At 45.3% G+C, this 26,185-nt stretch overlaps 1 protein-coding gene across 1 annotated transcript in view; it reads right to left on the bottom strand.

Moving 5' to 3' along the window:
- Window positions 1–459: 459 nt before the first annotated feature.
- MYO1F (myosin IF) overlaps window positions 460–26,185 on the bottom strand; it is an 860,973-nt gene continuing 835,247 nt past the window's right edge. Inside the window, exon 28 of the mRNA XM_069649543.1 lies at window positions 460–1,464. Coding sequence (XP_069505644.1) covers window positions 1,388–1,464 — 77 coding nt within the window. The 3' untranslated portion in view covers window positions 460–1,387. The remainder of the gene's footprint in view (window positions 1,465–26,185) is intronic.

Raw genomic sequence — 26,185 nt, 5'->3', positions numbered from 1 at the left:
TGTCAACACGTAACAGCCAAATTACACTTTTGACAAACATGAGCTCCACATCCTTTAACAGAATCAAGATCAAGACGGGTTACACAGGAATCCATTCATTTGATGCCTGCCTGAAAATGGCATGCAGGCATAAAACCAAACATACTGGCAAGACGGAGAAGGAATGCACGCCAGGGATCTTAACTCTGCCCTGTGCCCTTCCTCCATCTTGTCACTGTTTTACAATGGTGCAGAGCATTAAATGGGGGCGTACATGCATTACACCTCGCTTTTACGCCTCCATTTAATGCTCCACCCCATTTGAAATGAAGCCCAGCGTTTTTCCTCACAAACTTCACACTTAACAGGTAACAACTATGTAATTGGGCTCCATCTTCATACATAACATAGCTCGATTTTTCTCTTGTGTCACATATCACCTTTAACTATGGATACCATCATGACGTCATACAGCAAAAGTTCTTTTAAAATATTTTATTGTGCTAAAGACAAAATAATCTAAAAATATTAGATTGTGGTGCTTCTTTTCAATTTAGGGTGGAGGAGTTGAAAAGGAATCGGGAAGGGGAACCAAAGCTCAACAGCTTTTCTTGGGTTGAGGAAGTACCTTAATACTGTATATGGATGACATCAAGTTGCAGAATTGAACTCAGCATCTCTGAGCCTTTTTTAGCACCAGGCTGCATGTCCCTACCATCTGTGTCAAGTGCTGGATATGAGATTTTCATGTACCGTAAGCTCAGCTGTGTTTGCCGGGAGGAGTAAATGTTCTAGTGAATTTGGATCAAATCAAATTTGCTACGGGTTTGTGGGAAGGAGCAACCTGCGACAGCTAAAAGGGGTAGTTTAACTGAATAGCACCATTGACACAGCCCTGCATCCTTCTGAGGTAGGTAAAATGAGGACTATGCAATTCATCCATAATAAAACTGCAAAGCACATGGAGTCGTAAATAGGGTTACCTGTTCCAGAAAACAGATTCATTCTTATAATTATGTATTTTCAGCAAAATGTGTAGTTCTTCAAACTGATTCCGGAAGCTATCCAAAGGCACTGCTTGCGTAGATCCGAGAGCCCCTCAAAGGGGCATCACATTTCTGCTCATTACCTGGGGTGTCTAGACAATTGGGACTTTCTCTTCCCACCCCTCCTTCCCCAGCTTCCCCATAGCGTGTGTTCCTCCTATGCTTCATCATAAGCGGGTTTCTCCAGTAGTAGGATGTGCCTGTGAGATCATGGTTCCGTCGATGGAGCTTGGGGGTGGGGAAGTGCGGTCAGCTGGTCAGCTGCCTGGGTTGCAAGGCAATAGGTGCCGGTGGGGCGGCACATTGGAGCTGCCTCGGGGTCACGGGTGGGTAACCATTGCTGCAAGCTCCTTGGGTTAAGGTTAGATCTTCTGCACATAGTTTCCTGGGAAGAGACCTTCTTTTCCGTGCAGCCGGCCCTTCCACCATCCAGACGCATCTTGGGACAAAGCAAAGAAGAACATTCTCAGTTGCAGATCTGTGACATTTTGCCAGACACATGTAAACTTTTTCTTTTCTTCAATATTTCCAAAATTGTTGTACAAACAACAGCTGAAAAAACACATTTAATTGGAATACTATATACATTTTGTAATTTTTTGTAATTGTACATTTAGTTCTATACAAACAGACTTCAATCACACTCAACAGTAAAATAAACAATCTAAATGACATAACATTAAAAAGGCATAAACTCTTTAAACAAAAAAAAATTGTACCAGTTGCAGCCTTGACACAGATCTAAGGCATCCCCCTAAATTTAGCTAGAGAGATTTAAAGAACTAAAATAATTCTGCAGAAAATTGCAGGTCAATTCATGAAAATGTGTTCATACTGTGATAATGAGTGCCAATTAGGTAGCAGGAATTCAAAAAGACGTGGGGTACAAATAACCGAGCAAATGTTGTACCGGACATAAGACAGGGCTGCAGCTTAAAGTCTTTATGTAAAAAAGTGTGGTGATTTATTACTGCAAATATTATCAGATGTATTACAGCATTTCCCGCAAATATTTGAATGAGTTTATTGGTGAAATTTGTCAGAACGTATGGGAAAAAGAAATGCAAGTTACTCAAATTTCCCGAACCTTTTGGGCTGATTCAAACAAACGTTTTCCAGGGAGACTTACTTACGAATCACAAAATACACGTGCCTGTCCACCACCCGTACTCTTGGTGTAAGCTTACAAACATGCACATAACATTAGACTTTTGCAAAGTAGCATTAGAAAAGAAAAAGTGCGGTTTTCTATTGAGTCTGTAGGTACATTGTGGGTGCGTGAAGTGTTTGTGAGATTGGGGAAAAGGTAAATACCCACAAAAGTATAACTAAATGTCTATTAACAAAGTTACAAGCGTTTTATTAAGACACTGAATCCACACATGGATGTTCTAGTTTTAGACGTTGTTTTTGAGTTGTGACCGTGAATGCATGTTTATCTAAATTCGTCTGATGTGGGGTGTAAAACTATTTGGTTGATACAATTGTGTACGAGATTTTTTGGAACAGTTTAATATCTTTCTGTCTGAGAAGGTGCAAGCAGGTACCTTTGCACAATACTCTGATAAATTCCACTATCAGTACTCTAACTATCAAATAGGAAACTGTAAATTCATAATCGCTCATCAATACTGTTTGAGATGATGAGCGATATATCTCCTGCCCTCGCCCCTCAGGGGCCCATACCTTAAAGGCACATGCTACCTTTATAATGCTGCACCATGAACCAGCAACTTTATACTCACATAGGTACCACGTCCCCTTAACACTAATGTGGACTCCTTCCAACTATTTGTGGACAATAGCCAGCTAGTGGTTATCACTAGCATGCCACCATCTTATTTTGGATTGCCTCTATGGCATTCATGAATGGATAATAAACAACAAACGCTCAAAGTTAGAAATCCTGCTTGTCGGTATGATGCCAACTAAAACTCCGAAATACATATGGCCTTAGACACTGCGCTCACCATCAATCCCAGTTAACAAAGGCAAGACATTCATGGGGTCTTTGATGCCAGAACGTGCTTCTCGCAGCAGGTGAACATGATCAGCCCCACTTCTGCAGCCATCTCCTTAAAAATGTCCTGCCATTTAATGAACAGAGGCATAAAATACAGACACGAGAGCCTTGGTCCGATGGAAGTATTCAGTAACTCCTCTAGTATCCTGAATGTTTTCCTTTTGACCTCACTGCTAAAAACATTACATTTGGCCAGGGGCAGTCCATTCTGCTCACCATACAGCCCTTTACCTTTGAATGGTCATACTTAACACTTTAGCAATATTGGTATTCCCATTCAATGCCAGTCCACTCTTGCACGTTTTATCACAACTTCTGCATTTGATGTCTTGCTCTTGTAATGTTCTATCCAATTGCTTAAGAGTTCTTACCGTTCTTTCTATCTTTCAGAAATGAGAAATTAGCTATTGCTGGTCGGCAGGTATGCTTAATTGTCGCTCTGCTATTCTGTAACCGAATACCCTTGCTAACTTTATGATTTCTGGCAATATGCCTCTCGACTGTGAGCAGGGTTGCCTAAAGTCTACATACCGGAAGCCCTTCAGGTGGCTTGCTTGCAGTAATCTTCTGTGAAACATGTTCTTGTCATCTCATAACTTTACATACTTGTTCCTCCTTTGAATAGATGGCCGTCTCCATAGGAGAATTCTCACAATGTTCTGTCATGTTTCATCTAATTGAATGTACTCCTGGCTATTTGGTTATTTCCCTTTTTTTCCTTGATCATCTGTCTAACCCCTTCCCCTCTGATACAGTTTCCCATACAACCAGAACATGTTTGGGAGTTTTTTAAATCTTTATGAATATCCCATTCTGGAAACTGTATATCATTTTGTTCACAGCTTCAAGATCTTCTTTCTATGTACTCCTTTCAACAATGTAACTGTGAAAAAACAGTGGGTGTTTCAGAGCCTAGTACCCGGGGATACCGTACTCAGGTGGCCAGGGAAAGGCCATCACTTTTAGATCCCAACCCTGGGAGTGGACAAGAGAGGAAGGATCACCTGGGTAGGGGTTCTCAGGGAGTGGGGGGTGAATAACCTGATGGTGAGACATTGTATCCTCCTTGTTCCTTAACCCATCTAACTCCTATCCCTGCTTATTTTATGGGAAACTACAACTCCCATAATTCCCCCCCCCAATTCACATTGACAAAACTACGGAGTCGAGGAAAATGAGCAATCTGAATTAGACACATATGTGACTTGTTAACGGTTCTACGTCATTTCATTGCCTTCAATTTCATCCCCTGTCATTTTAACGTGTACATTCTAACGAAAACGCTCATTGTTTTTTTTTTTAGGGGGAGATCCCCCAAAGCCCCTTTCGCACACTTATTTTTAGCTATTCCCTACCCCCAAACCCTTATCTTCCCTTTCCCACCGCCCTAAAAAATTTGATGAGGATATTTGTTGTAATGTACACATTAAAATGCCAGGGGATGAAATTGCAGGTGATGAAAGGATGTCGTACCCTTGTTAACACTCTCTGTCAGGATAAAAGGTGGTGCACACGAGGCTGGGTGCGAGAAGGAACAGCTCTTTCCAGGCTGGTGCGAACCAGGCTATGGAAGTTGGAGGGCCAAGGGGCTGATAGTCTGCTGCAGAGAACGAGAGAGACCCAGGTGAGAATTCCATCCTTTTGTGAAGCCGTAAGCGTTCCATGACCGAAAACGAGTGAGCGGAAAAGGGAAAACTTCAGAGTGTTTCCATGCTGCCCGCTACACTCCCGGGTGAACGACAGAGTTGGGGAGGAGCAGAGGAGGCATTGGTAACAGCCTTTACTGCTACAGGAAAAGCATTGAAGATAGAAGCCTAATTAACACGACCAGTGAGTTATCGAAGGCAAACAAAAGCCTGGTTTGTGTTAAGAGCAAAAGGGGCATGAACAGTTTTGAAGGCTGCATGTGTGCCGATGTTCTGAGAAAGGGAAAGCGGGAAACGAAGGCAAGAAAGCAACTGTGATCCCAAACGAGAGTTGATTTAGTGAAAAGCAATCTATATGAACTTTGAAAAACGCCAAGAGGGCACATGTAAAGATAATATGAACTTTAAAAGATGCTAAGAGGGCAAAAGTAAAACTACAAGTACCAAGAGGCATTGATGTTCATGTTAACTTTGAAAGAGGCCAAGAGGGCAAAAGTAAAACTACAAGAACCACAGAACATTGCTGTTGTGAAGATTGTTGATTGTCAAATTGTTTAAAAGGTTGTCGAAGTGGTCATGCAGAGGTTTACATAAAATCCTTGCAGTTTAGAAAGTCTTTTCAACAGTAAAAGAGAAAGACAGCCTGGAGCCCGCAGAGAGTAGCCTGTGCTGAACTCTGGTAGAGTGAAAGTTAAGTGTGAAGGAGAGAACTTGGTGAAGGGAACCCCCACAAAGAGAAGGACAGGCTCAAATCCGGCAGAGGGAAGCCTGTGCTGAACTGTGATGAAGTGAACAGTTGAATGTGAAAAGAGAGGCAGGTTCAAGCTCGGTGGAGGGAAACCTGTGTTGATTAGTGGCAAAGTGAAAGCCAAGAGAAGAACTGTGTATTTGTTGTAAGGCAGACAACGGCTAAAGAATTGATGGACTGTCAAAAGCTTGAAGCCCAAGTCTGAACTGTTGAATTGTACCAGCAAGGCAGAGTGTGCAAGACTGATAGAACTGTGTCATCCACCTATCCTTATTTAAGAAACTCTCAAGACCCCGTGCTTCTGAACGTGGGGAAGGAAGTTGTTACCTGAGCCATTCTGGCTTTTCTTTTAAGACACTAATTTTCCTTTTTATATTCCTTTTACACATTTGCCATTTGAGAAGGAGGGAAAGGTTAGATGTTCTTAGTGTATGCCTTTTTTATTTTGAGGAGACTGACTTTGATTCGTTTGTTGTTTATTTTATGGTCGAGATTAGTCCCATTTTAGAGTTAGGGCCAGTTGAAAATGACACCAACCCAGGTAAAGTACAAAACAAAGGTTTTTAAAACGTGCATTTATTGTGTCTGTGTCTACTGTTGATACCATGCCTTCCTTACATAACCCATTTCAAATCCATTACCAAGCAACACTACATCATAGTCAGCCCAAACCTACTAATTTCGAAAAAATTATAATATTTTGCACCTTTCAAACTAACAATAGTCTGGCATCAATTCCCCCGTAGTTTCTACTAGTGGGGAGATAGATGATGTCAATACCCTATTAGCTGTATTTACTCAATTTGCGAATATCTTAAAACCAAACCAATAAATGCTTGGTATAAGCAAGACTTAAATGCTAATGCACATTTTGTAATTTTGTATGTAACTTGAAAAGTTCAATTAGCATATAATTCAAATTCAGGAGGCTTGCATCGCTGTCTACCAAGGTAAATCTACTTTTTTATACAATCAAGTTAATACCGCTTTGAACAAGCAATATACTCTGTACTCCTACGTCCCGTCCCCTTTCCTCCATACTTATGGGACATCTCTCCATCCTGTGGGACGGGACTGGAGCACTTTGTAAAAAGCATCCAAAATTTTTCCAAAAATGTGTCCTTCCTCTCTCTCTTGCGCGGGGCCCGGCACGCGGCCGTAACACCGCCCACCTTGGCTCTGCTCCGCACATCGCCCATCAGTCCTTTTCTCCTCTCGATCGGGGCCAGACGCACTTGCATCCTTGGAAGATTTTCTTCCCTTTTTTCCTCTCTGGCTCTCGCTAGCGTTCGTTTACTAGTCTGTCTATGTCTGTCAAATTAGACTTTCCAGATTGTTCATCGTGTCACCATCGCTTCGCGAGGGCGGGTCCCCATCCTCCATGTTTAGAGTGTTTGGGTCCAGAACACCGTTGGGACTCCTGTTTTTACTGTGACTCCCTTTCGGTCCGGGCACTTCAACGTCGGTTGGAGCGGAGGGAGGAGGTGTTCCGACAAACTCCTCCTTCGCATTTTCAGGCAGTCATCGACGAGAAGAAGAAACGCCCGTTAAGTTCTTTACTTTTCAGAGCACCCCGGCCGGGGGATACCTTTCCGGGTTCCTCCCGGTCCGGGAGGGGCATTGATCGCTCTGTCACCGGGGTTCGCCCTGAGGTGCCCGTTGGGCCTAATAATTCTACCAGAGTTTTCTCCGAGGGTCTCTGTAAGGGGCCTGTGAACACCGGAGTACGCTCTGAGGCCCCTCCTGTGGGGGCTGTTTGTAGACCCAGTTCTACTGAATCGTGGGGTACCGGAGCTCGCTCTGAGGCCTCTCTGTCGGCTTCCCCCAAAAACAAGACCGGGGTGCGCCCCGAGGCCTTGGCTGGGCTGGTTGTTACCGAACCGATGTTCGAGGCCCGTGCAGATAAGGCTGTTACCGGGCCTGGGTCCGAGGTCCCTCGTTCAGAGGCTAAAGCTATCAACAGTTCTGATAGGCCGGACAAGGCTTTGTCGGTGAAAGCGGTTGCGCACCGTTCCCGCTCTTGTGGTGATACCAGATCTGTTGAGGGGGCAAAGAAGCAAAGTTCTAATTTTACCGGCAGTGCTGAGGTCCTTCCTTCGAAGGCTAATTTGGCGCATGGTATGTCACAAAAACATTCCAGGCCTCATAGTACCAGCTCGGCCGAGGTTCCTTATGTTAAGGCTAAGATTAAGACCACTGATCCATCGACGGGGACCCCTGCCTCACTTCCTCACGTGCCGCAGTTCCCCTCAGATGAGGACAAAATGGCGCCCGTTCCCGCCACGACCACGGCGGCCATTTTAGGTGCTACCTCTACAACTACGCCATCGGCCTCTGGTGTAGGGCGCAGTCCCTTGGGTGAACCTAAGGTCCCTTGTGCGCATCCTTACCGGCCGTTTATGATTGGAACGCCCGGATGCCTCTTCCGCACAATGTTTTGTTGCCCGTGGGGACGGCTCCTTTGATTTATGTGGATATGTCAGTGGAGGGGCCGGTGTGGCACCCTTCTCCGTTACGTCCCTGGATTTGTCCACCTCATGAGAGGCCTCCTCAGGTTCCGAAGCAATCTCCTGAGGACGCTTTTTTCTGTACTTTTCAAGCGCTTATGCCCACCGACCCCATGAGGGAATATTTCAAAGGGCTTTTCAAGGAGATATGTCCACCTGCGCCTCGGGCTCCACCCGTTCCTCCGGTGTTTCCGCCGGCGCCTCCCTTGCCTGTTGTGCCTCCCCCGGCTCTTCTGCCTGTGCCTCCATTGTCCCCAGTGGACAAGGCAGTGCCTGACACAGCTCAGCAGGATCCTGACCTGTCAGATGCCCCTCAAGGCGATCAGGACAACGAGGACCTTCCCCGCTCTATCAGAGCCTTTCATGACCGGGTACTGGACATGATGAGTTTCTTAGATGTTCCGGTGCCCGAGGCACCCGCTCCGAAGGAGGGCGTGCTTTCTGGGGCGTTCACTCTGTCTCCCTTGGAGCGTACCGGCCTGTTCCTGCAGAAGGACGTTCTGGCCGAGGTCCGAAGAGTCTGGGGAAAGCCCACTCGGGACTTTTTGTCAATAAGAAGATTGATGCGAGGTACAGGCTGCATTCTTCGGAAGAGGTGTCCCTGTCGTCTTGTCCATCTCCCTCCTCCACAGTGGTGGCTGCGGCTATGTTGCAATCCAGACCTGTAACATCCTCTTGCACGACGGCTACTCAGGTCTTGGGAAAGGAGGATAAGCTCCTGGAGTCCCTAGGGAGGAAAATCTTTGCCAACTCAGCCAAGCAGCTCAGACAGGCCAATGCTGAGTTGATATTGGCGGGAGCTAACATGCGGATGTGGAAAGGTCTGTCAGAGTTTGAGGAGCACATCCCGGTCTAGAAGTTGGAAGACTTCAAAGGAGGCCTTTCCGATGCCAGGGTCTTGGCTCGGGGCCTGATGCTTGGGGTTGATACCTCACGGCAGGCGTGGCTGCATGCCACTAAATTTTCTAAGGAAGTGCAAGACAAGGTGTTGGACCTTCCATTCGATGGTAAGGAGCTTTTTCATTCTACTACTGATGTAGAGCTCACCAAGACCAAGGATAGCACTCAGACGGCTAAATCATTGTCTGTTCTGGTCAAAGCTCCTTTCAAATCCCAGAGACCGCTGTCGCAAAGTCGACCCTCCTCTGGTTTTAGGGGCTTCCTCAGACCGCAAATCTCACAGAGTGGATACTCCTGCGGGGAATAACAGCCGTAGACAACAACACACGCGGTTTTTCTCCCGCTCCTCAGCCTCCTCATCAGGTTCAGGTGGCACCACCACCGATAAACTTGCCAAATTAGGGTTTTCAGCGCTCGCACGAGACCCCGGTTGGAGGACGCATTGCATCTCATTGGGAGGCGTGGCAGACCATCACAGAAGACAGATGGGTCTTGTCAGTCGCTCGAGCGGGCTTCCGCTTACCTTTACCCCCTACCCCACCCCTCAACCCTCCCTTTCCGCTGTCGGGCTCACCCTCCCTCAAGGCTGAAGTTCAGAAACTTCTGGACCTCAGAGCTGTGGAACCCGTGCCCCTTGGGGAGCGAGGGGAGGGCTTCTACTCCCGGCTGTTACGGTGCCCAAACCCAACCAGGCTGGCCTGCGCACCATCCTAGACCTTTCCCGGTTCATCTTTTCCTACCCCAAGAGAAATTCAAGATGATCACGCCCAGCCAGATACGCTCCTCCTTACAGATGGGTGATTGGCTCAGCGTTGTGGATCTTCAGGACGCGTACATGCATATCCTGATTTGGAACCCACACAGGAGATATCTCTGCTTCTCTTTGGGAGAGGAACACTTCCAGTTTCTAGTGCTTCCTTTTGGCCTCAGCTCGGCGCCGCGTGTCTTCACGAAGATGATGTCGGTGATTGTGGCCTATCTTCGTCTCCAGGGTATCCATGGATATCCATGTTTGGACGACTGGCTCTTACGCCGGGGTGCGCCCCGAGACCTTAGTGGGGCTTGGTGTTACCGAACGGATGTTCGAGGCCCGCGCAAATAAGACTGTTACTGGGCCCGAGGTCCCTCGTACAGAGGCTAAAGCTACCAACATTTCTGAGGGTCTTGCATGGCCTTATCGGTGAAGGTTGTTTCTCACCGTTCCTGCTCTTGCGGCGACACCAGATCTGCTGAGGGGGCAAAGAAGGAGAATTCTTCTTTTACCAGCAGCGCCGAGGTCCTTCCTTCGAAGGCTAATTTGGAGGTTGGTATGTCTCAGAAACATTCCAGGCCTCATAGTACCGGCTCTGCCGAGGTTCCTTATGTTAAGGCTAAAGTTAAGACCCCTGATCCATCGACGGGGACCCCTGCCTCACTTCTTCACGTGCTGCAGTTCCCCTCAGGTGATGACAAAATGGTGCCCGTTCCCACCACGACCGCGGTGGCCATTTTGAATGCTACCCCTACAACTGCGCCATCGGCCTCAGGTGTAGGGCTGGGTTCTGGGCCTTGTGCGCATCCTTATCGGTCAGTTTATGACCGGAACGCTCGGATGCCACTTCCGCACAATGTTTCGTTGCCTGCGGGGTGGGCACCTTTGGTTGATCTGTCCATCCAGATATGGGAGTGGGCCATGCGTCATGGTGTCTGGCTGCTTGCAGTGCACATCCCGGGCCAGCTGAATGTCACAGCGGATGCCCTCAGCCGGCGGTCAGTGGTCAGCTATGAGTGGGAATTGAAGGCGGAGGTCCTTTCTTGGATTTTCTCGCGTTGGGGCACACCGGAGGTGGACCTCTTTGCTACGGCGGTAAACAAGAAGCTTCCTCATTATGCCTCCAGAGGGGGGCTGAGAGCCTCCTCTCTGGGGGAGGCTCTCGAGATTCCATGGCACAACATGAGAGCTTACGCCTTCCAGCCTCTGCCTGTAGTTCATCGAGAAATTTGGAAGTTGAAGAACTCTGTGAACTGTTCCCTTCTGCTCATGGCCCCGTGGTGGCCGGCAAGGTTTTGGTTCTCAGAACTTCAACACCTGTCGGTGTTTCCGCTGATCAGGTTACCAGTACCCCAGATCTTCTTCATCAAGGGGAACAACAAATGTGGCACCCCTCCCCAAAATCGCTCAGCTTGGCGGCATGGTGCCTGAGTTCAAGTCTTTAGAGCATCTTAACTAGTCTACGGATAACATGTGTATTATCCAGGCAGCAAGCAAACCCTCGACCAGATCCCACTACAGGAGTAAATGGCTCAGGTTCTGTCGTTGGTGTTTGGAAAGGCAGTTGGATCCAAGGGTGGCTACGATTGACACGGTGCTGTCCTTTGTGTCCTCCCTAGCAGAGTCGGGTGTTCACGTTCTGTAATGCAGAACTTACCTTTCAGCGTTTTCGCTTATCTTGCTACAGACCAATGCTCTTATTCTCTGAGTAACCCAGTGGTTAAGAGGCATTTTGCAGGATTGACACGCCTCTACCCTCCGGTTCGTAGTCTGCACCCGCCGTGGGACCTAAATGTAGTCCTGACGGCGCTGTGTCATAAACCTTTTGAACTCATGGCCACAGTGGACCTCAAGTACCTATCCTGGAAAGTGTCCTTTCTGGTCACTGTTACGTCTGCGAGGAGAATGAGTGAGCTCCAAACCTTGTCGGGGGAGCATCCTGTTAAGTTTACGGTTTGGGGTCAAAAATATACACAGGTGGAGCCGCTCGTGGGTTTCATAAGTCTTTACTGGGTTAGGTCTACAGGTAAGTACATGAGGATAGGAAGGTAAAGTACATAGGCAGGGGAGACATCCACCGGCCCCCTTGTCCATTCAGTTCCAGGTCCCAACTGCTATCCCTGGAACACTCATGCTCAATGGAACACTCATGCACAGTCCAGTCCAAACATTCCACAACAACACTCTGGACATGACCAAAGCATACACACCATGGACAGGGAGCAGATCAAAAACCTAACACATCCTTTCTTAGTCTTTCACAAGGACAAGGTAGTCCTATAGACAAACCCAGCCTTTCTACCGAAGGTGGTAACTGAATTCCATCTGAATCAGTCGATCTCCCTACCAGACTTTTTTCTGAACCCTGCCTCAAGAGGCTGAAAGGGCTCTGCACTGTCTGGATGTCAGAAGAGCTCTTAAGTTCTACCTCGACAGGAGCACCAAGCTTAGTTCTTCTCAACTTTTTGTGACCTTTGGTAACCCTCAGGGTAAGCAGGCGTCTAAGGCAACTATTTCTCGGTGGATCGCCGCCTGCCTCACAGAGTCTTTCACCGTCCAAGGCTTGATACCTCCTAAGGGTATTCATGCACACCTGATGCGGGGTAAGGCAGCCGCGGTTGATTTTCAGAAATATGCCCCTGGGAGTCCATCGCGAGGGCAGCTACTTGGGCCTCCTCATCTGCTTTTGTAAGCATTATTGTCTTGACATGAGCTCAAGAGCTGATTCAGTAAGGGGGTATTTCCATCCACCCGTAGTTCCTGTAATGAGTGCTTGGGAATCTCCCATAAGTATGGAGGAAAGGGGACGGGACGTCAGAGTATAACCAGGTTACTCACCGTAGTGACCACCTTACTCCTAGTCCATAGTCCCCTTTCCTCCATACGGCTGCCCACCGTCCCCTCTAATAAGGTTCCTCTGTTATTGCTAATAGGTCTCTGACCTGGTGATAGAAAAGGACTGATGGGCGATGCGCGGGGCAGAGCCAAGGTGGGCGGGGTTACAGCTGCGTGCCGGGCCCCGCGCATTAAAGTGAGGAAGGACACATTTTGGGAAAAATTTGGGATGCTTTTTACAAAATTCTCAGGTCACGTCCCACAGTACGGAGAGATGTCCCATAAGTATGGAGGAAAGGGGACTATGGACTAGGAGTAAGGTGGTCACTACGGTGAGTAACCTGGTTATTCCAAACGGTAAATCAATGTTCCATTTCTACTTCTCTACCTGCAGCTCAACTTTTCTCCAAAGCATGTACCCAGATAAATCCCCTTTTTACTACGAAAATTCCCCAAATTCAGATTGTTCTCAAATCCTCCCAAAAATGCAATAACACCCTTCCTTCCTACCCTTTTCTATTCCCATATGGCATTCTTTTCCAGCACCTGATTCATCATCCGTTTTATGTCTGATTAGTGCTCTTAATCCTGATATTTTCCCTGCTAAATACATCAAGAAGTGTCCTAGTGTTTTTTTCTGACCCCTACCCCTGACCATTCCAAATGCTTCTCTTTCTGAAGCCCTTTTAACACATGATATAAAATGTGGTATGGTTACCCCACTCTGTGAAAAAACATAGCATGCTGCTGAGCTGAGTAATTTTCAGAAAACTACTAGCATAGCATTTCTAGGGAAGTTGAATGAAAAATCAGTAGACAAATACTTTGAAACTCATATGAATAAAAATAATCTTCTCAGATCCAATCAAGCGGGTTTCAGTCATGTCACAGAAAAGACAGAACTACTCTTTAGGAAGTGGATGACATCCTCTACATTGATGATGTAGGGGACACCTGCTTACCAGTGTTGCTCGATCTAACAGCAGCATTGTATAAGCTGCACAATGGGGCACTGCTTTCATCTTGGCCTCACACATGGGAACAGGGGAGTGGTTATGGTCTGGTTCCTTGCGATTCCTTGTTCGCCCGTGGAGGGGTGTGTGTCCCTGGCATTTTCCCTCTCTCCTGAAATAATAAATAAGTATATGGAGGCATTGGGAAACCTGATTGTTGAAGTGGTGTCTCCATACATCAATATGCAGATGTGCAGATGAAACCTAACTATATCTTTATGTGACATCATTGGAGGTTGTCCGCCACCTGGGGAGATTCATTTCTGTGTTGAAATCCTGGATTTCTCAGTTCAACCTAAAGCTTAACACCTCGAAAAGTGAGACTGTATTGTTTGGATGTGAAAATGTGGCTGAGCGAATTTAATCGTGGCTATCAATATTATCCCAACATGGCATCCCCTGTCTTTGGTTGACTTTAACTGATCCCTTGGTTTTCTGTTGGACATGAAATTGGGCTTGAGGTATAACGTGTTTAGTAAGGCCCTGCTGGCTTAATGCCAGTTGCACCATCTATTCAGGGTGAACAATATTCTCTCTCCCAAACTATTTCGCTACATGACATAGGGCCTCATTACAAATCAGGCGGTCCGGAAATAACGGTGGCGGTAAACCCGCCGCCACCGTTGTTTCCGGACCGCCTGATCCCGACTCCTGCAGGCGGGAAGTGATGTTCCCGCCAGGTTTGACCTGGCGGGTTTAACACCGCCCGCCTGCAGGCGGACGAGGAAACACCGGCATCATCACGAGATGCTGCCGGTGTTTCCATGATCCCCATTCCCATTGAGTCCCATAGGACTCAATGGGAATGTGGATTAACACCATTCCGCCTCAGTGATTCCCGGGAAACCGGGGTTGTAATGCCCCGGTAATTCCGGGAATCATGGAGGCGGAATGGTAATACGAGTCCGGCGGTAACCAGGCGGTTTTACCGCCTCAGTTACCGCCGGACTCGTATTGAGGCCCATAGTCTCTTGTGTGTCCCTCACTGACAGAGGAAAGGTGTTATTCAACTCCTAAGCTCAAACGCAGACAAACCAAGCCACTGACAGATGGCAACCTACATGCCCTTCTCAACAGAGCTTAAACCACAGAGCACTGGGATGAATCCTGTGGAGTCCTCACAAAGACCCTTCCTAAAGTCTCCTCCCATGTGGCCAGGGAAAGGCAGACACTTTCTGATCCTGACCTTGGGGTGGTGTTCTGTGGGAGGATCACCTGGGAGGAGAAAGGGCCCAGGGGAATAAGAGGACTCTGTTGCGTGAGACGTAGTATTCACCTTCCTCCAGAAAATGTCAGTGATACCAAAACCTGTAATGGCTTGTTGTCAGAGAGAGCTTTGAACTTCCCAAGTTGAACATCTTAATATAGGTGAAAACATTCATAGACCACCCTAAAGCATTCGAAGAAATTAAACGCTTTTTAAAAACAGGGGGACTCATAAAGCTGAAAGCTCCTGTACACCCCATAGGAATAGTAAAGAAAAGTTTGAAAATAATACCAATTTAGACTTTAAAAATCTTTATTGCTCTGTAAAACCAAGTTTGTAAAATTAACCTTGTGATATTCCTTTAAGGACTATAACTGGGAAAAGAAATGAGTATGCAAACAACATTCCCATTAGCAAAACTGAATGTTTCTATTATGAACTCCAGTCCTGAGAGGGTCTTCACATCCAGAAGCCTTAATTTCAGAGGCTGCACATCGGGAAGCGGTGGAGAAGGAAGCTTGCCCCCTAGAGACCTGGTATGCAGAGGCAGCGCAGCAGGAAGTAAACGTTTAAACAGCTTCTCCCAGCCCCAACAAGGCTGTCTCTGGTGGCAGGCGAGCACTGGAGAGCCTTTGAAGCAGAGGAAGTTCCGCGTGTGAGTGGCACAGGCAGTGGCAGACTGAAAGCAGCAGATTGCCTGAGCGGGAGGGGCAGCTGAGGCAGAGGACCTGGGAGCAGTGATAGAAACAGACACACACACCATACCCGCTGAGTTCACCAAGCTATTGAGACACCAGAGCTCTTTGTGACCGAGCAAGTACTTTAACACCAGAAAGCAATTGCATAGAGAGGAGAGGAACACACAAAAGAAGGCACATATGAATTCCAAACTGGCAGAAAGCAGAGAAAACAGTATTTTCATTTTAATGAATTGCCTGTGACATTAAGTATGCACATTTCTTTAAAACCCAGCAACAAGATGGGGAAATAATTACAGAACCCAATGCAAACTTCTATTACCCAAGGCAACAAATATTGCCAAAGTCAGGAGGGGACAAATGAAAGTCCAAGAATTTGCAAAGCTTATTTACCATGTTTAAAGACGTGTGTAACAGAAGCTGGTATAAACCCACATTGCCAAAGCCAAGGAATAATCAAAATAAGAGCATATCATTGTTAGTATTTGGTTAATGAAGAAGTGGGGAAACAAAAGTGGCAAGAAGGCTGCCATTCTGGTAAAGGTTATTCAGACGGAGAGTATCATAATTTACAGAGGTTTTGGATATCACAAAAGTGTAATAAAGAACACAAATGTGAATCTTGTCTTCCCTGAACAATTGCTTAAAACCTGGTGTTGTGAAGCAAGAGGCACTACACAGTTGTTGTAAGCTGATCTTAACCCTAGAGGCACTTATTGTTTGTAATTTGCTGACCTGGGAGGGGAGTTTACCAGGTCAGAGGGTGTGAAAACATTTTATGCGGTTTGGGCAGAGGAGTATAAGCAAACAGAGAACCTTGATGTAGTAGGCCTGGCATGGGAGTAAACCAGGTGTAATTGAAGTAGTATCCCTGGCATGGGAGTAAACCAGGTGTAATTGAAGTAGTCGGCCTAGCATTGAAAGTAAACCAGGTGGTGTTGATGAAGTGCTGTGAAGTGGTGTTAACAAATCATCCTGACAAACTTTCATTGTGGAAACTAGTGGTTGTTAAAGAAGCAGCAGTATAACTATTGATATATTTTGAAATACTAAAAAAATCAATCTGACAAACTTTCCTTACTCAGCAAGAACTGTTTAAAACTGCTGCAGGAGTGTTTAACATCTTCAGAATGAATATGTTGTTGTTAGTGGTCGAAGTGTACAAAAAGAAGCAGCGGAACTATGTTCCCTGCTAGCCTGTACCCACTCCCTACAAACACCATCAAAACACCACCTCCCACACACTATATACCCGCCAAACACATGCACTTGCTGTTTAAGGAAACATTCAGTGTAGTGCACTGAAAGTGCAAGTTTCAACTTCTTCCTACACTGTTATTTTAAAACAAAACCGTTCCGGAACCGTTTCTTTTTAAAATGAAACTATAGGAGCAATAAAACTTAATTTAAAAAAGTAGAGGAGCACCGCTCCAAACTGCTCCTGTTCACTTCTACCACTGGTTGTTGTAGAACAACCCTTACAAAGACAATTTATGTTAATGCTGATTAACTAAGGAGGTGTTCTTGGTTTGTCTGAAGAAGGTTGTTAGAGTTCTTACTATTACAGGTGGGAGAGAAATAACCTTTGTTGAACAATTCTGAAGTGTTGGAACGTTTGTTGTCAAGTTGGAAGCACAACAAACTGAGTTGGAACCTTTTTTGTCCAGGTCGAGTCACAAACAACTGGAAAGATTATATAAAATAGGAATGTCTGTTTCGAATAGCTGCTGTGGTTGTTCCCACAGAGTGGGTACTTTGGAACATATGCTTTGGGAATGAGTCAGGGTGAGACTTTTTTGAGGGAAACTGTGCTATTTTCAACAATGTACTGGGTCTTTCCCTGGATTATGATTTTATGACATTAATCTTGGGGAATGACGTAATGCTGGACGGTTTGTGTACAACATAGAAAAAGTGGTTATTAAGGGGTTCCATGATGGCAAAAAAAAGCTGATATTAAGAGTTTGGAAATCGAGAACGTCTCGGAATGCAGATTGTTGGTTCGATGAGATATCAAAACTGGCTGACAAGGAAACGGTTTGAAACAATATGGGGAAGATGTTTGGATTTGTACTGAATCTGTCTGTACTTGGGGGTGAGGGTGCTTTCTGAACTTTTATAAGTATAATTGAATCTGGTGAAGGGGATTTCGCCCAGATTAAAAGACGAGACAGTTATATTGTGAATTTAGCTGTTATATTTGTTGTTTTTGAACTGCCATGTATTACCTTGTTGGGTTGGTGTATGTACAAGTGTGAGGGACGGAATCCTTTTGTTGGAGTGTTTTCCTTAGTTTAGTTTATTTTATTTTAGGCAGAGAAATCCTGGTCAGAGTATGGATATTGAGGCGTTTATCCAACCTTTTTGAGTTAATAAAATGGCATCCTTTGAGAAACCTTCACAAAGTGGTCCGCCTCACATTTCTGACCCCTCACAACCCATAAGTAGACATACACTCAGGATTCAGGGTATTTCTGGCTTGCTTGCATCCTTCAACATTCTCACAAAGCTATGTAAGAGTTTCCCCAACTATCTAACCCATCTCTCTTTTTTCAGAGCCAGCAATGTACCTCACAACCATGCAAATGCCAAAGGCATGACATAACATATGTGTTTTGATAGAGACATTATAGCACTCAGGTCTGTTTTCAAAACAGCTGACCAATTTGTTTTATGGGCTTGAAAGTTTGACCATATATTATCTATTCGGATGTTTCTTCACTGTTTTTGTGAGAAACCTGAGGGTATCCTCACACCTACTCCCTTTGGATCCTCTTCTCAGGTGACCAGGGAAAGGCCATCGCTTTTAGATCCTGACCATGGGGGTGTAGATTCGAGGGATGGTCACCTGGGTGGAGGGTCCTTGGGGATTGGAGAGAGGATATCCGCAGACGAGACATGGTATCTGCCTTTTCCTTGTGAGAACCAACTTCACCCTCCCCCTGCCCTTATAGGATGTTGCAAACCATCTCCCTTAATTTCCCCTCATAAAGACATTATAGTACTGGGACCAGGAAGAGGCGACTAAGAGTAGTGCACACTAACATGTCATTTCACCACTCTAGTACTGAGACGAGGGAGAAGCATGCAGACTTTTGTAAGGGTCAGGCATGTCCAGAGTGCTCCACTAATTGTGGTCAGGCAATTGGGACCGTGGACTCACACCTGCAATCGGTCAAATAGTTGCAGGTTTATAAAAGGTGGAGCTGATAAGTTAGTGGGAGCGACCTGCACAATAGAAGCCGGGCCGAGCGTTATGGGCCTGAGGGGAGAATCCTGTACCGAAGGAGACAGCTGCATTGGGTCCTGCAGGAGAGCCAGGATGCCGACAAGTTACCCCCAAGGAGCTGTGGAGTCATGGCCACAGTGGGCCGCGAGAGGACCACAGAGGTGGTAGCCTAATTGGTCGGGTGTCAGAAGCATGAGCTGCGAGCAGGGAAGAGATCTGAAAACTGCAATTTACTGGCAGCGTCCACGGAAAGCGAGAGAAGGCGAAATGCGAGCGGGACTCTCAATCCAAAGAAACCATGTCGATGGAGCAGAAACAGAGAAAGCAGCCGCCGGAGGAGACGCCAGGGACCGGTGAGTGAAAAGTAGAGAGCACTGGAACAGGGGCGCTCCTGGGGGCTGTTAGAAAGCCAAAGTAAATGCTGAATGAATGAAAGAGTATGTGAATGATGCAGTAAACCCAAAGCAAAGGGTTGTGAGGAATAATATGGACAAGTTGAACTGTGAACAAAAGAATAAAAGATCCCAATCATTGAATACCGAACTAAATGGAAGCTTTTGACACAGCTATGAACAGTTGATATGTTTGTGTGAAGTATACCTACAGTATGTTCAAAGCAAAGAACAAATCATTTGAAATGCAGTAAAAAGCAAGTATGTCATTTTACTGAAAAGTATGAAAACAAATGTGGTGAATGAACGAGAGCACCACACAGTGAATTGTGTGGGAAAACAGATTGTGGCAAAGCCAAGAGGCTGACAAGGAAAGGCCAAGTGAGTGTGAACCAGCACACAGACACAGACACAGATACAGAGCAACCTGTCTGGGCTAGAAAGCCTAGGGTTCCTGGTTGCGTGACCTTTAATGGGTGGACCGAGTGGTCCAACTGCGCCTAGACTGGAGATACCCTCTTAGTGAAAGCCAGAGAACTATACAGATAGTAAAGTCAAGTGGATAAAAGAGATTGCTGAAGTGAAGCAGAAATAAGCAATCTGTTTGAACTGTCAAGAAAGCAGAAGGAGCGTAAAGTTGACATCGAACAGTTTTTTTAACATTTAGAGATGAGACTAAGTACAAGTTGGCAAGCTGAAGTCTTGGGGAAGGGATCACTGAGAGCTTATGAACTTTGTTGCTGTCTTCAGGAAGGGAGCCTCAAGGCCCTTTTTGGAACTGTTTTGTCTTCTTGGGGAAAGGAACCCAGAGACTTAGTGGAACTGTCTTGAACTTGTTTAAGGGGACCTGGAAAGTAAGCCAGGAGCTGGAAGAAGCTCAGAACATTATTTGGAACATTATTTCTTTTGGTTGCTGACATCCCTACACATTGTTTAGCTTTAGTTGTGAGGGCAAGTATAGGTGTTGGACACAGACAGACTTCTAATTTGAACTTCCCGACTCTGACTTTCCTGATTTTATTTAGGTAGGGACATCACACCTTAGCATAGGGCAAGTTAAGCCTTCAACCATCTTTTCATTTAAGTTAAGAAAACAATTTTGTTTGAATTTTGAATCTGTTGTCTGTGTCTTGCTTCATGACGCCATCACAATTAGACCTGAAATCTAGGATTCTATTTAAATTGTGGAGTCTCCCTTAACAACAGTTAATTGTGCACACGCTTAGATAGGCGGGGGCACAATATGCCACCTTCTACACAAGCCTCGGTGCTGTTAGATTACTATAGATGTGACTGGCACAGTGCATACAACTATTGACATGACATGACATATAGCCACCACACTGCAATTGTTTGCTGAATCGCGACCATTGTGCAGTTGTTAATATTGGGTTCTTTTGATCCTGATGTAAGGAACTCCTGGTGGCAACAGTAAAGACAGACACAAGTGATCACAGTTCAAGTGTGTTTATTAAACTGAATATGTGGGTTGGAAAAACACCTAATCTAAACCTAAATTTAAGATGGGAGCAAGCTACGACCATCAAATAATAATAAGGCAGTGCTAGTGGCGTCTGGTGAAATGAAAGAGCCTATACTAAGAAAAACCTATTGCCAGTCCTTACAACTAAATACAAAATGGTGTGGGATAGGATTCACAGGAAAGAAAGAAGTGTTCACAAATAATAAGTCAGGATGCGTTAGTCGGGGTCTCACTTCCTCACGTTTTGAGCACGGGAGGACTCCGGATCACAGCACACACTCAAGCTTTCCCAGCACAAGACTACAGTTCCGCTCTCAGGTATCAGGCCCTTTGGTGGTAAAGTCTCTTTTCTACAAAAAAGTCTCTTGCCTCGGAGGACCTGATGTGTTCCAAAAAATAAAAAACAGAAAGTTCCTTTCTGCTTGCACATTGGGTGATGCCTTTTCACCCCTGGAGCCACCTCGTCTGGGCTCAGACCCTTCTCGACTGTTGGCTCCCTCTGTCGGGTTCACTATGGATTTTCAAATCAATATCACTTCTGGCATTCACAAATCTTAATGTCTTTTTAAACAGTTCACTGTGGACATCCCTCCGTCAGGGTCACTTTTGTCAACACACTGTTCATCAGGTCTTTCAGGCTTAGCCCCCTTTTCATCGGCATCCATCCGTCGGGTTTCACTCTTGCCAACCTTTGCCAATTACCCAATTCCTTCTACTTTCTTACGATGCAGGATTCACTTCCCTTAGCTTCACAATCATCTGCCGGTCAAAGACTTTCGACAGTACTGAGAATTTTATTAGACCCCTGTATGACCACTTTGACCCCTTTCTCGCGACTTTTCCAAGGCCTTCTGATAATGGTAGTTTCAACAATAGGGTAATGATCCAGTGTTTCCTGAGTGAGCACCACGTGGTGCCTGACTCCTCTGTAGCTGGATTTCCCCTCTCGTATAAACAGTTCTTTGTACTTTCTTCATTTAGCCGTTTGCAAATTTTGTTCACCATAGTTCAGTTTCTTATCGGCTCTCCCCTCGACTCACCGGCTGTGATAACCCACTTGGCTTTTCTTGTCTCTGGAGTCAAGAACGGTACCATGGTGGCAAGCGTCCCTCCCCAGCTTGGTTATCACTGGAGGAGATCCCTGTGTACCGTTGACATCTGCTGCAACATACGTCTGCTATTGCTCGCGGTTCCTTCCTTGTAGATTGTGCGGGCCTGTGTTGGAAAGAGCAAGGTTGTTCTTATCACCCTTTTGGTTGTGGCCGCCTTTCTCCTCCTGTTCAACTGCCATGCTGTGTTAGCTCTCTGGTCATGAGGTCTGCCTTGCTTGTATTGTGCTCTTGTGCTCCATCTTTTATCGCTGTGGGGAAGGGAAGCGCCGTCAGGTGTGTGTGATTCTAGTCAGTTGCCTGACTTTGCCTGACCCTTGTGTTGAGCGATGTCAGGTAAGCGGCTCTGGTGTTTGTCCATGGTCTTTTGTGGTGTTCATGATGGAAAAGGGGGGGGGAGTAGAGTGTTTGAGTATCCTATGTGGTAGGATGGGGAAAAGGGTCATAAGAAGAGGAATATTGGGTCTCACCCGTCAGTGTCTCACTTCTACTCCCCAAGGACCACCCATCCAGGTGATCCTCCCTCACTGGTCCACCCCCAGGAAGTGGATCCAATAGCGATTGCAGAGTCCTGGCCAGATGGATGACAGATTAGTCAGGGAGACACCTTCAGGTTAATCGCACTGACCACTACAAAACCACAAACCCAGAAACAAATGTTCCCTGTTGTGGGCCCGTTGCTTTTGGTACTCCCTCTCTGTGATTCTAACATTGCCCCTCTCACGTTTGTATTTTTGACACAGTTTGAAAACAGTCTTATTTGCAAAATAAACGGCTCAAAACCACCAGTTTAGTTCCTCAGGCTTCTGCTAATTCCTTGAATGGTTGATTGTGATAATCTTGGAGACCCTTCCATGGATATTCTTACAGTTTTTCTGCAGTGCCCCTTGAACCTTTCGACTCAAGAGGCACTGTTGCTTTAAATCAGTGCTCTTCAACCTTTGACTCTCTTGATGTTTTGAACTACAATTCCCATGATATCTCACCATTGACAGAAATAGCTATGGGTAATGTTGTACAAAACATCTGGAGAGCCAAGGTTTGCAGACACCTGCTCTAAATAGTTAAAATAAATTACATTATACAAGGGTCGGTGTCCTTCCAATGGGACAAGTGGAGGCACTATTTTGCATAGAAGTTCGATTGAGGCACAGTGAGGCACATTTGCAATGGTACTGAAGAAACACTCAGGTATGCAAGAGACACTCAGGAGTGTATTAAGCCTGCAACCTCTTTCCTGTTAGACACAGGTATCATCTAGACCTCAAGAAGACAGGAGTTGTAAGTATGTAAATGCAATATTTCACAGATATAGGTCAGCGATCTTCCAACTGTTGTGTGGGGAACCCTTACGGAGGACCCAGCAGGTGCTGGGGGGGAGGCAAGGCTCCCTAAAGTGGGTTTAAGTATTGTTTTTCTTATTAAAGGCTCAATGAGGGCCTATCTATATTAGCACATAGTATTGTATTGTTTATTGTCCTCCTCTCAGCCAATCAGAATGTTTACAATGCAGACAATAACTATTGGTTTTTACTGCATTTTGAGAGGTAGGTCTTGAAAAGCATACAGGGCAACAACAATGCAATTTCCAGGCAAGATTTATTTCAATAAGACATTTCCTCCTTGAAAAGTTTTTTTTTTGCTGCAACAACCTGTTTAACACACTAAAGAGAAAATGAATGAAAACATGTGAAAGTGCTTTCGTTTTCTTACAAAGAAATCCTTTACTTTTACATGACACCAAAACATGCTCATGTAAAACCTTTTTCAGTTCAACTCAGTTTGCAATTAAAATACTTAATTTATGAGGTCAACAATGTTATTTCAATACTATAAAATAAAACCATGGTCAGTGGCCACAGCCGAATATGTTGCATAGTTTCTTAAGGTCTTACTAGCTAAGGGCTTCAGCTGGGGCTTCTGTACATGTTGCACCAACCGCTTTCTCATTGGGCCTTTGGCCATGTCACACCATTAATCTGTTACCAAATATTTTTGACCACTACCCAGAAGATGTAGGTGCTGCAGATGTTAAACTGTATTCCCATGATAATTTCATAGTTATCGCTTCCAATAACAGAAATAACTGCTGTAGAGTGTTGGTTTTCCGATTCCCGCGGTAACGTGAACAAATACTCAGAATAAAAAGATCTTCCATGTCCTCACAGGCACTCAACATGTGTCTCCCTTCTTTTTTCCATGTCCTCTCACTCCACTCATTTGCTTTTTCCATCCCTAACACTCTCTCATTACCCCCTATAACTCATTGCTTCGTGTGACGCACTGTAATCTTGTGAGATTCCCACAGTCTTTCCCAGATAAACCGAAAATATTCTACTTTTAACTGGCTCCCCAACCCACCGCCAAATCCACAACTACACATGGTATCTTCTTTCCCACTCAAGGCCTCTAGTCTGTTATGATTTTGATTGCTATTAGTATTGGTATTTTTATTGCGCCTCCGTCTAGGCCTTCTAAGCACTGTAGTTCAAAACAATCAGTGTTACACTAGGAGTCACTACATTAACAGAAGAGCTTTGAGTATTTTTCTGAAGTCGATAAGATTATTAGACTCTCTAAGGTCATAGGTGTCATGGTCCAACACGCTGTAGTGCGATCACTACGATCTCACCGTAGTCCCGCAGCTCCCTTTTTTCAGTGTTGGTGGTTGCATTGGTGTTTGTGCTGAAGCAACGCAAAAACACAGCATGCTCCAACCCGTGCGCCTTCATGTTGGGTACAACCTTTTGTCACCATGGTTACCTGACGCGAGGCACAACGTCAGCACACTGTACTTCCACACACACGAACATAAAATATGACCCTGCAATGGCATTGGTGCTTCTGATTGATCGTAAGTGGCCGCTTAATAGTTTTGTGTCCGTTGAAGCTAAAACCCTTGACCCCATGTTTTGTATCCCAGACTGTCTTTTGGATCCTCCTTCTGGTCTTCATTCTTTGATATCCCTGGCTACAAACTTGTGTCTGTTTTACAGATTGGCTTTTGAATTACCCTCGACTGCTGTGTTGTTTGTTTAGATTTACCTAGTGGATTTCTCTCTCAGGACCCTGAGTTGGTGTACAGTCTTTGGTCGCTCTGCAGTATGGACTGTTCTATCCTTCAGTGCGACCTCGGGCCGCCCGGGGTAGGGACCTACTAACCTACTAATCCCCCTAACTCCTTTTACCGCCCCACCTGGATTTCTCAGTGTTCTATTGGAATCTTCTTGGTTTACATCTGCCACAGACCACGTTCTTTCTAATACAGAGCTTTTTTTTACCACTAGACAATTCCTAGGTGTATCTGCAGCGTCTTAAAGCCCATCAGGTTAGTGTTGTCCTCTGCATTCACGTATTGTATATTAGCACAAGTACAGATTATAAAATCTTTCCTTTCATTTTACAGCTTGGCGTTTCCATAGTGGTATTTTTGCTGGTACGACGTCCTTTCATCACCTGCTTTTACATTGCCAGCCTTTTAAACATGCACATTCCATCGAATGGGCTCATCGTTTTTTTTAGGGGGGATGGGAAAGGGCAAATAAGGGTTTGGGCGGATAGGCAATAGTAAAAAATAAGTGTGGGTGGGGGGTCTAGGGGGATCCCACCCCAAACAAAAAAAACATTGTGTTTTTTGTTTCCTTAATAATTTGCAGCTTGAGTGGGCACTTGACAAACCTTTGGTTTGGAAAATTTCATCCAAATCCACCGAACAAGTAAAAGGTATCAGCAATAGAATTTTGAGTAAAAATGGCAGCTTTTCATTTCTGAAAAACGTTTCAACCTCTTTGCTGCAAAGCACCATGGGAGATATAACTATTTTTTTGGGAGCAGGGGGCACCCCTTCCCTGTCAATTATTTTAAAAGCTCCTTGATGTATTTACCCCAAACCTGTTCCAGAAATTGAGTCAACACTTTGTGCCCAAGTTATTTCTTATTTGGTCCAAATCTGCCCCTGCGGTTTTTGCCTTTGGCTTTACCACAATTTGATATTTTCCCTATGGGATGGATGGGGAAAACAGTGTTTTTTTTTTGCTTTCTTAATAGCATTTTCATTTTCTAACAAATCTTTCCCAACATTTCCTGTCTGGGGGGGTGGGCTGTGACAAATCTTTTGTTTAGAAAATATCTGCTAAACCTGTCCTGCAAGCCAAACGTTATTAGCAATAGAATTTTCAGATTTCCAATGACTCTTAGGTATCACCCTAATTATAGGGCGGCATTGCCGCCTATATCATAGCCCTGAAAAACCTTTGTTAAGCAAAAGTTAAGATGTTCAGATTTAACACAACAAAACCCTTGAAATTCAGCTTGCGCATTCAAAGCAAGACCACCTTAAATTTGCACCCCATCTTTCGCAGTGTATGACCTCAAGGATGACATCACTGGTGACATCACTGGTGACATCACTAATTACATCATACATAACATCACTAATATCACTGGCTTCATTCATTACATTTTGACATGACAGCGCTGCGTTGTTAAATACCATATATGTACATATTTTATACATACACAGTGCATTGTGGTGTGCCCGTGTTTCTTTAAATGTGATATATGGTATTCAATTGTAAGTACATACAGGCATTATCACAAATAAGAATAGAATATACACA

This window comes from Ambystoma mexicanum, chromosome 1p (assembly GCF_040938575.1).
Source record: "Ambystoma mexicanum isolate Mex_15411 chromosome 1p, UKY_AmexF1_1, whole genome shotgun sequence".
In the NCBI taxonomy this organism is placed as follows: domain Eukaryota; kingdom Metazoa; phylum Chordata; class Amphibia; order Caudata; family Ambystomatidae; genus Ambystoma; species Ambystoma mexicanum.
Note: the sequence above shows the minus strand (reverse complement) of the source record. Positions and strands in the feature narration are given on the sequence as shown.